The sequence below is a fragment of the Barbus barbus genome (genome assembly GCF_936440315.1).
Source record: "Barbus barbus genome assembly, chromosome: 13".
NCBI lineage: Eukaryota > Metazoa > Chordata > Actinopteri > Cypriniformes > Cyprinidae > Barbus > Barbus barbus.
In genome coordinates this window covers 274,408-285,436 of record NC_136741.1, presented here as the reverse complement: position 1 = coordinate 285,436, position 11,029 = coordinate 274,408, and the positions used below count along the sequence as shown (strand labels likewise).

The window sequence follows — 11,029 nt, the reverse complement described above, 5'->3', positions numbered from 1 at the left end:
TATTATGTCACCAGATTTTTGCTACTCAGGAAGTGCCTGTGAAACAGAAACCTTATCGAGTTTCTCCAGCCAAATTGAAAGCTATGAAAGAACTCATTGATGAAATGTTGGCTGCTGAAGTGATTGAACCTTCCTCATCTGCTTGGGCTTCCCCAGTGGTCCTTATCCCAAAAAACACTGGAGGATTACGCTTTTGTGTAGATTATCGAAAACTAAATGCTATTAACTAAAGACTGTGACCAAAGAAAATACACAAATCCATAAATATATTCAGCCATAAATATGTGGACACAAAACAAGAAGAATGTGCAAATGAAATAAGTGAAGAGTCATATACAGCACTGAACCGAACAGCTGGTTTCATCAGTCCGTTCACAACAAGCCCTGAGAACGATTCGGTTATTAGACTCACAGACTCTCGGATCATCTCAGCATGCAGAGACTCAGATCTGAGGTTATGAGTGTCCTACCAGCTGCTGCTCTTCAGCTTCAGGACGTCGCCGCATTTCAGACACGTGGAGTTAGTGTTTGCTTCCTTCTTGGGGATGTTCCAGCACTGCTGACAGCGCACGCGATATTTCTTATACCTGCGAAAACCAAGAGTGCACCATAACTAAATCAGGCCTCAGTTAGAAGAATATTTACTATGCATTTACAAAAACACTCATAAAGTGCTTTCCATAAACCTCTAATAAACATGAACAGTGTTGGAAAGGTCAGACGTTTGACATGCAGTTCTTAAAAGTCTGTTTTCATGGGTCAGCGAGCGCACCTGATCCCACAGGCATTACAGAGCGGCGTCCCGTCTTCAGCGTCTCTCCAGAGAGGAGTCTTCCTCGTGCGGCACGACGCACAGATCTTACTCCCTGAGGAACACATCACAACAAAACACAGCTCAGAGAGACACTCCGAGACCACAGACTGAATAAACGCTCAATAACACTCCATCTGCTGAAGTCAATGTAGACTAAAAACACGAAAGGGATACTTCACCCAAAAAGTCATTTACTCGTCCTCAAACTGTATGAGTTTCTTTCTCCTGATATAAAAGTAGACATTTTGAATTATGTGTAGGTGAACATTTGAGGATTCACTCCCACTGTACTGAAAAAAATACTGTGGAAGTCAATGGATACCGTCAAAGTTTGGTTTCCAATATTCTTCAAAATATCATCTTTTATGTTCAACAGAAGAAAGAAAGTCATACAGGTTTTGAGGGTGAGTATTCGATGACAGAATTTATTTATGGGTGAACTATCCCTTTAAAGTCAAATTCATAACGTTTAAAACGGATAACGTTTTAAGTTATGAATGCAAGCTTGTTTAGATCTTATATCATGAATTCCAGAATCAAATGATGTCATTGCAGGGGAACATGATGGCATGAACTCCACTTGAGTGTGTCAGCTACTATATCTGTAAATAGAGGCTTTAGATGGCATGAAATTGAGGTCAAATATCTATTCGAGGTAAAAAAAATACACTTCCATAATGTACTTAAAATGCTCTATTTTCGTGCACTAATTTTGTACTTAATATACTAAAACAAAATATTCTTTAGTCCTTAAGATGAACGTAAGATCATCTGAGTGTACTCAACGGTGTTATTGTGGGACACCATGAATATGAACTAAAATGTGCTTTTAACATACTATCTCTGTATTTAAAAAATGCATTTAGTCACCACTTGTAGTTTGAGTGTACTAGTGTATGAAAGACGGGTTCAAGTGTACTACAAAATTAGCATGTGAAAATAGAACACTTTAAGTACATTAAGAGTGCACTTTTTTTTTTCACCTAGGATTATAAAAGTAAAATAGGGGATTTTTGCTTGCGTCAAAATCTAAATCAGTCTTATTTCCTTGGGAATCACTCATGTCTGGAGCTGCACTTTAACACTTAGTGATGGAGGTTTGATGAGTGTGAGCACTAGTACTAGAGATGAGTGAGCTGACCAGCACTAACTAGTCTAGTGAGTGTGTGAGCGCCCTCTGGTGCTCGTGTGCAGTACTGACGGGACAGACCGCAGGAGTCACTCTCCTCCTCGGAGCTGCTGCTCCTCTGAGACCGGCACCGGCTGCTCCTGCGTCTCCTTGCTGACCAGAGGAGGACACAACATCAGCCTAACGGAGCAGAAACACACATACTCACTCCCTCAGAGGCTCCACCTGTAGTTGGAGGTGATGACCAGTCGGCTCTGCCCGGCATCCAGCTGCGGGGTCATGCTGAAGGTCACGCCCTGCACGCCGGCTCCTGCGGGTCGGGGCTGCGCTTGGGACGAGGTTGCTTCCGTCTGCGATCCTTATTCACGCCCTCTAAGAGATTATTATTGAGGTCTGTCGGCTGTGAGGAACACTGGGAGCTTTCAGAGGTGTTCAGAGGGAGCCACACACTCTCAGCATCTCGCTCAGACAACAGACAGGAAGTGATGTCAAGAGGACAGACAAGTGGACAATCACTTCCTGTCGACTGGACAACAGATTCATCCCGATCAGAATGCCCCTCGATGTGCAGCTCAGATGGGTTTTCTATCTTCTCACCGGCGCTGATGTGATCCGCTGTGTGTGTCTTTATGAGCTCAGCGAGATCGCTGGGTTCTTTGAGTTCCTCCACGTCTGTGAGCTCGTAAATGACTGAGAAACATGCGTCGGCTGGGCCGCTGCTGCAGGGAACGGCTGGACACGCAGGCTCAGATGCAGGTCTGGACATCGCCACAGTCTCTGTGACGTCTGATGGGTGGAGATCGACCGGAGCTCTGTCCTCGCGGCCGGACTGCAGCAGACGCTCACACTGCTGGTTGATCAGATGCATCACGTCCCATGCGCTGCTGCTGCGCTCAGACTCCACAGAGCCAGATTCTTTACGGCCGGAGAGGACGAGTGACCCGGTGTCTCGTTTCTCTACATGTGACGGTCCAGAACTGGAGCTCTCGTCCATCCATGCAGTGTTGAGGAAAGTTACATTTAAAAGTAATGCATTACAAAATCACTGCCTAAAAAAGTAACTGATTAAATTACTTCGTTACTTTTTAAGGAAAGTAATGGGTTACGTTACTTTTCAAATCTGGGCTTGGTTGTTTTAAATATAAAAAGTTCTATTTTTGGTAAATGTAAAGGTGCTTTCACACCAAAAAGTGAAATGAATACGCCTCAGGCTCGAGTCTATACAGCAGACTGCAGAGAACGTTCAGCAATTAAAAAATAAATGAAGCACAAATGTTAGTTAAATGTCAGCAATTTTTGCTTATCAGTATGATTGAATTTGATAATCGAAGCACAGCAGCACAGACATTGGTTAATAAAATGGGATTAAATACATAAAAGAATATTTGTTATTTACCATTCAATTGATGCAGGTTTGCGTCATATTCTGAGTTTGCATTTAATGTTCTTTATTCATTTGGAGGAATAGGCTACTGAATCTGTTTTTGTGCAGGTGAGGTGAGTAAACGCATGTTCACATTTAGTCTAGACTCTAGGACTAATACACGGGGAAACCAGTCTCTGCACTTACTCCTGATTTCTCTCAACATCGGGACCGGAGCGCTGGCAGTCAATACATGGTGGCGTTACTTGTTGGAAAAAGTAACTCATATTTTCTTGTAAATTAAAAAGTAATACTTTACTTTACTAGTTATTTGAAAAAAGTAATCTGATTACTTAACTACTATTACATTTAATATTATCAATGTTGAAAACAGTCATGCTGTACAGTAATTTTGTGGAAACCGTGATGCATTTTATTTTTCAGGATTCTTTGATGAATAGAAAGTAAAAAAAACAGCATTTATTTGAAATAAAAATCTTTTGCAACATTATAAATGTCTGTACTGTCACTTTTGAGCAACTTAGCGTGTCCTTGCTGAATAAAAGTAAATCAATAAATACTGACCCCAATCTTTTTCACAGTAGTATATTCACACGAGTATATTTGAGCGTTAAGATCATTGTGAAAACTGAAGACGCATCTCATCTTCATAAAGACCAAACATAATGACATGAAGAGGACAGACAGAATTATTGATAATGTGGTTTGGATATAACATCAGAGTTTGTTGTAAAGATTCACTGAAGAATAACGTTTACATCTGAACTGACAGAAACCAAACAAACTTTAAAGTCTTTCAGAGTTTAGTTCTGCTCTAGAATATTTCAAACGTCATAACTCACAATGTAACAGATCGCAGGATTTCCTCTCAGCAGTCGCTACACAGTAACAGTGAATCTCCCGCGCACCACAGCATCACGACATCAGCAGCAGTACGACCCTGAGGAGGAGGTGTTTGTGTGATTCTGAATGGATGTGAATACACTCTCCGCTGAGACTCTGCAGCAGATCCGCGGCGAACGCAATCCTCCACAGGTGAGAGCGACAGTCACGTGACCTGATGAGCAGGTGCTCCGGGTCTCACCTGTGCTGCAGAAGCTCAGATTCTCTCAGCGATTTCAAAACTAAATGAATGAATCTTGAATTCATATATTTTTATGAATTAATGATAAACTCCAAACACACGGATTATGATGACATGCTATTGTTTATTTCATACATCAGAATCAAGCATGACCTTTTATTACTGAACAAACTTTTGTGGTTTTTACTGACAGATGAATCATTTGTGCACACAATGACTTGAGTAGAGAAAGGAGAAATGTGCGTTTGACAGGTTTGTGTGTTTATTAATGAAATGAAGTGCAGATCAGCAGCTACTGACCGTCTCTTACTGTAAAACACATCAGTCTCTGCTGGATCTGACCTTGATGATGAGCTGACCCTTCCTACATCATTACTCTCTCTGCGGCGTCAATAACTGACCAGATGTGTGATGAACCCTAAGCCTAACCCAGCTGATACTTCACCACAAAAACAACAAAGAAATAAGTCAAACAGTGTATGAAGAAAATGAAGCCCGTTTTGCATCATTCACATTCTTTAATTTTTCCATTCATCAATAAGATATCGTACTACAGGAATATTTTGCTGCAGTACAGCAAGTCATCGAGGATAATGGGAATTACAAAACTATGAGTGAATTACAACATCTGCATTACAGTCATGGGAAACGATGAGCATTGTCTTAAAAACAATGACAATGTTTCCTAAAAAAAGGCTTCATTTTATTCATACAAAAGAAAAGAGAGAAACAGGTGTTGGATGGTGATGTTTTCGGTACATGTAGACTATCTCTAATGTTGTGGTTCTATGAAGGATAATGAAGCGCCACGCCGGAGTCCTTCGCCTGGAAATACCTGCGCACCGAATTCAGCTGAAGCTCAAGAGTTCACCGGATGAGAAGCTCAGAGATGTTCGATCCGCCTTTAACCAGAGGCTTGTCTAGCGGCGGTTTCCCACAGTGCTTTGCGATCCCTCCATTCATTCGGTTGCTCAGTGAGGTTTGGGCACGTGACCGTCCACATAGAAGTTCCTGGTGACCTTGGGCAGCGTCAGCACCATGCCGTCCAGCTCCAGAGTCAGGACGATCTGGCAGCCCAGACGAGAGTTCTCCTGCAGCATCGGCGCCATGTCCAGCATATCGTCCTCCCTGCACACGCACACACGCACACGCAGACACAGACACAGACACATGCACAGACACGCATGCATGCACGCACACACACACACACACGCAGACACAGACACGCATGCATGCACGCACAGACACACACACACGCAGACACAGACACGCATGCATGCACGCACAGACACACACACACACAGACACGCATGCATGCACACACACACGCGCACACACACACACACACACACACACACACGCATGCACACACACACGCACAGACACGCATGCAGACGCACACACGCACAGACACACACACATGCATGCAGACACACCACATACGAACACACACACACACACATGCATGCGCACGCACAGACACACATGTATGCAGACACACACATGCACACATAGACACGGAGACGCACGCAGACACACACGCACGCACAGACCCACACACACACACACACACAGAGACACACGCACACACTCACATAAATGCAAACTCCTCACCTTTCAGTGACAACTCACTTTTTTGAGATCAAAATAGGTCACCTATTCAAGACTAGTCATAACTTTTGTTCAGTTATGAAAAGGTAGATTATTCTTATTGGAAAAATTTGACTGATTACTCTCGGCAACTGCTAGTGGGTCAAACTAGTTCTTAAGACACAGTCTTAACATGCTGGCTAAGTTTATGGAACTGGCCCCTGGTTGTTTCAATAAGTTTTCTATAGTATTTTCTTTACTCTTTACTTCAAAAACTAAGTCTAAAAGGGTAATATTTGATGTATTTGAGGTCAGAGATGTGTGAATGCTGAAGAGAGAGAGAGGGCACACATTTAGTATTTTAGGTCAGCATTGCTGTCTAATCAGCTAATATTGTCTTAAATAGCCTGCATCCCAGGAGAAAAACAAGTGCACTTCCATAATGCACTTAAAGTGCTCTATTTTCACGCACTAATTTTGTACTTAATATACTAAAAATTATCCTTTAGTACTTCTTAAGATCATCTAAGTGTACTCAACTGTGCAATTTTGAGACACCATGAATATGAACTAAAATGCACTTTTAGCATACTATCTTTGTATTTAAAAAATGTATTTAGCTACCACTTGTAATACACTTGAACCCATCTTTCATACACTAGTACACTCAAGTGTATTACAAGTGGTAGCTAAATACATTTAAATACAAAGATAGTATGCTAAAAGTGCATTTTAGTTCATATTCATGGTGTCTCAAAATAGCACAGTTGAGTACACTTAGATGATCTTAAGTTTATCTTAAGAAGTACTAAAGGATAATTTTTAGTATATTAAGTACAAAATTAGTGCGCGAAAATAGAGCACTTTAAGTGCATTATGGAAGTGCACTTGTTTTTCACCTGGGATAGCACTTCATCTTTTATAACATGGGATTTTGACCAAATATACTCTATCTTTAAAATGTTGCAACAAGATGGGTTTTTGTGTGTGTGTGTGTGTGTGTGTGTGTGTGAAAGATTACAGTTTTGGACAGAGTAATAAAAAATATAAAAAAAAATACCTTAAAGTAACTACAAATGAGCATGTAAAGCAAATATCTTCAAAGAAATTCCGTGTGGAGCACATGCCCCCGATCTGTGCAATGTTCTAAACTTTTTCGCCCTTCCTTGTTTGCATCTCTGACACACACACACACACACACACACGCTCGAGATGAAGGCCTCGGCGAGGAGCGGAGCTCTCCTTACCGTTCCTCAGGCTCCGGAAGCTTCTCGTAGTGTTCGCTGCTGACGTACACGTGACAGGTGGAGCAGGCCAGAGACGCTTCACAGGCACCTGAGAACAGAGATGAGCTGATGAAGACGAGCCTCAAACACACAGAGATGAAGAGGCGCTGCCACTCACCCTCCAGCTCAATGCCGTGCTTGTGCGCCAGGTAAAGAGCGTTATCACCGACCCTCGCCTTGACGGGAATCCTCTGTCCGGAGCGGTCGATGTACACCACATTCACACTGGAGTAAAGCAGCGCTCGTCAGTAGAGCCGACATCTGTCTGGCCTTGGGCTTCATTCTTATATCCATCTACACACTCATTTGTCCTTATTTTTACTTTATCTAATGGTATACAATTAATAAATGAATAGATTAAAAGATAGGCTAAACTTAAGCTAACATTGAACAATTTACATATTTTAGACACAAAATTGTCAATATCAACAGTTTTTTCTCCAAAACAGTTCCAGAGTGGTGTTTTGTTCTTGAATGATCCAGCGATTCTTAATTCACCCAAAAATACCCCGTAAGACCTTCGTTCATCTTTGGAACACAAATGAAGATATATTTTATGACATCTGAGCGCTTCTTTCCCTGGGTGCCAGATGCTGCTGATGTAGAACACGCAGAGCAAAGCAAGTGTCCATAATGAAGGAAGACGGGAACTCAGGGGAGAACAATTGCTGAATAAAGTCGTCATTTTTGTTTTCTTTGCATACAAAAAGTATTCTGGTAGCTTTGTAAAATTACGGTTGAACCGCTGATGTCATGTGGATTATTTTAACGATGTCCTCGCTATGTTTCTGAGCCTTGATCGTGTTAGGATGCTTGCTGTCTATGGAGGAACAGAGAGCTCTCGGAGTTCAGCTAAAACATCTTCATCTGTGTTTCGAAGAGGAACGAAGAGAATGACATGAGGGTGAGTAATTAATGACAGAATCTTTATTTTGGGTGAACTGTCCCTTTAATAAGTGAATGATTCAGTGACACACTGATAAAGAGTCAGTAGCTTTGTTCCTGAATGATCGGCCGCTTTGAATTAATTAATGAATCAATCAATGACTCACTTATTAAGACACTGGATGTTTTAGTTTCAGATTTTAAGTATAATTCCATAATACATGTACAACATTTGATTTCTATATTTAATATATTTTGTATTTAAACATTAATGTAAAGCATTATTAATGCATAAACAGTCTGTGTAAATGCATAGAAATGCCACTTCAGATGCAGCTTCTGTGCCTCTTCTGACGTGCAAAAACTACTTAATCTGATTTCATTAGATTGGTATCAGTCCTATTATGTTTTATTCTAATTGCATTCATGAATAAATTTTACATTTAAATTAAGGGGGAAACATACATTTAAGAAAGTTAGAAAATCTGCCATTATAAACCGTGTGAATTACACAGTGACCTTCGGGGGGGTAATTATATAATGTTTTTTATAACATTATATAATGTTATAAAAAAACATTATAACAAATCCGAAAACACAAGGACAAATCAGAAAACCGGAAGAGGTAGGTATAGTTTGAGACCGCGCCATTGGTTTGGGAATAGAGTACTCCGCTCCAGTGCTGCAGAAGGTAGAGGCGTGGCATTGTGTTTCTGCACGCGATCGATCCGGGTTCGAGTCCGCCTTTTGCCAAACTTTTTTTTTCTTCCTTTTCAAATCTCGTCTCGCATCGGAAAGGCATTTATTTTCAATAAAAATTAAGGAAATAATCCAAACGTTGAAAATAAAGTATCGGGTAGGGTTAGGGAGAGCTTTATTGTCCCAATAAGGTGGCATCCATTTGAATTAAAATTATAATTTACACTCAATGCGTTATTATTGCACACTTTGGTTTTTTTAACTATACCTACCTCTTCCGGTTTGTCTGATTTGTCGTTGCGTTTTCTGGTTTGTTCATTTGTTTTCGGACTTGTTGTTGTGTTTTCTGAACTGTTATTTTATTTTGTTAGATTTGCGTTTGTAATTTATTATTTTGTTTTCAGAATCGTGATTTGTTTTGCACTTCTCAGCCACCGTAGTTACAGGTTATCATTGTGTTAAATTAGAAAAACACTGAATAGACATTACAAAAAAAGTAGCTTTAGACAGAAATTTTAATTCAACGTACAAAAATACAAAAAAATAGTGAAATATGAAATTATTTAAGAAAGAAAGGATACTCTAAATATAAAAGTAAAAGGTGATCCCGGTCTTAATAAGCGAGTCATTCATTCAGTTGATTCGTTCAAGGCTGATTCATTCAGAAACGAAGCAAGATCAGTCTTTATGAATGCCTCAATCACTGATTCACTCGATTCATTTACAATGTGGGTTATTTCAGTAAAGAAACACCGCTGTGCTCTTGATGTTCTGCTCCGTCCCAGCAGTGAATGCAGATGTCTCTGAAAGAGCTGTATATGTTACTTCAATACGACTCGTTCCAGCGCCTGACAAAATTACATTTCAATATCAGAAAGAGCTATAGAAATGCATCTTAATCAGTGCTCGAATTGAATCAAGTCTTATGGGGGGTCCCCACCATCAGACTTTTTTTTTTTTTTGGTGGGGGTGGGGGTTAGTCTCGCAATATACAATTTATACAAAATAAACAATATATTTGATCATAATATGCATAACTATATACTATTTAATGTTGCATAACAAATAGAGATAAGCTACTATTCTTCTTTTAAATGGCTTACTCCAAGTAAAAATGTCTGAGGGACCCCCCTAAGTCTATTTTTTACTTCTTATGGGGGGTCCCTAATGCCTTATGGGGGGTCCCGGATCCCCCCAGCCCCCCTTCAATTCGAGCAGTGATCTTAATATCTCCATGTTATGCATAGGCTACTTTGTATCTGACTGAATCCTTCTTTCTGGTGCTGATAAACTCACACTCGCTCGTCCTCCTCCGGTGAGCTGCTGTCTTCACTCTGACACACACCTGACACACACAAACACAGGGTCACAGTTACACACACTCCTGCTACCGGACCGCTGATATCCCTCTGTGTGTGTGTGTGTGTGTGTGTATGAGAAGGACGCACCGATGCTGGTCCACAGGTGTCGGTTCGGAGCGGTAAACCCGTCGGTGGCTCCTGTACACGCGTTGAGTCGGTAGAGCGGACAGATGCTGCAGTCCGGCGAAACTCGGACAAACCGTTGCATTAAACTCACGGTCGACCGGACCGCCGCGGACGCCGCCATGACATTGTTTTGATCACGTGGCCTGCGCTTGCCAATAGCAGCCGAGATGCGATGACGACACTACAGAAGCCTCACAGAATCAAAAACACGATGTTGTATTGTTACATCACAATGATTGTGTGCGAGTGTGTGTGTGTGTGTGTGTGTGTGTGTGTATGTGTGTGTGTGTGTGTGTGTGTGCATGTTTATGTGGTTTATGAGGACACAAATGTGTATAATGACATGGGTATGACAGAGGTATTACAATATGAAGGTGGTTTATGAGGACACTGCCTATGTCCCCGTAATTCAAAAGGCTTAAAAAACATACTAAATGGTGTTTTTTTTGAAAATCTAAAAATGCACAAAGTCTCCTGTGAGGGCTAAGTTTAGGTGTAGGGTTGGTGTAGGGCAATAGCACACACAGTTTGTTCAGTATAAAAACCATTACACCTATGGAGAGTCCCCATAAATCACAAAAACCAACGTGTGTGTGTGTGTGTGTGTGTGTGTGTGTGTGTGTGTGTGTGTGTGTGCAATTCGACACACACACAGACACACACACAGGACA

At 41.2% G+C, this 11,029-nt stretch overlaps 1 protein-coding gene across 1 annotated transcript; it reads right to left on the bottom strand.

Annotated features, from left to right (window-relative positions):
* Window positions 1-4,517: 4,517 nt before the first annotated feature.
* Window positions 4,518-10,497, bottom strand: LOC306878773 (ferredoxin-2, mitochondrial-like). The gene is made up of 5 exons (XM_079431297.1): window positions 10,320-10,497; window positions 10,168-10,216; window positions 7,406-7,512; window positions 7,249-7,336; window positions 4,518-5,539 (listed from the first exon to the last, which is right to left on the bottom strand). Exons 1-5 carry the CDS (start codon window positions 10,477-10,479, stop codon window positions 5,383-5,385), a joined length of 561 nt encoding a protein of 186 aa, XP_079287423.1. The 5' UTR covers window positions 10,480-10,497; the 3' UTR covers window positions 4,518-5,382.
* Window positions 10,498-11,029: the final 532 nt, after the last annotated feature.

What these genes read in the sequence shown, in the direction of transcription:
- LOC306878773 (XM_079431297.1), bottom strand. Translation starts at nt 10,479, where the DNA reads ATGGCGGCGTCCGCGGCGGTCCGGTCGACCGTGAGTTTAATGCAACGG. An exon ending in ACACCTGTGGACCAGCATCG is followed by an intron (nt 10,217 to 10,319) that starts GTGCGTCCTTCT and finishes TGTGTGTGTCAG; the next exon opens with GTGTGTGTCAGAGTGAAGAC. An exon ending in GCACGGCATTGAGCTGGAGG is followed by an intron (nt 7,337 to 7,405) that starts GTGAGTGGCAGC and finishes CTCTGTTCTCAG; the next exon opens with GTGCCTGTGAAGCGTCTCTG.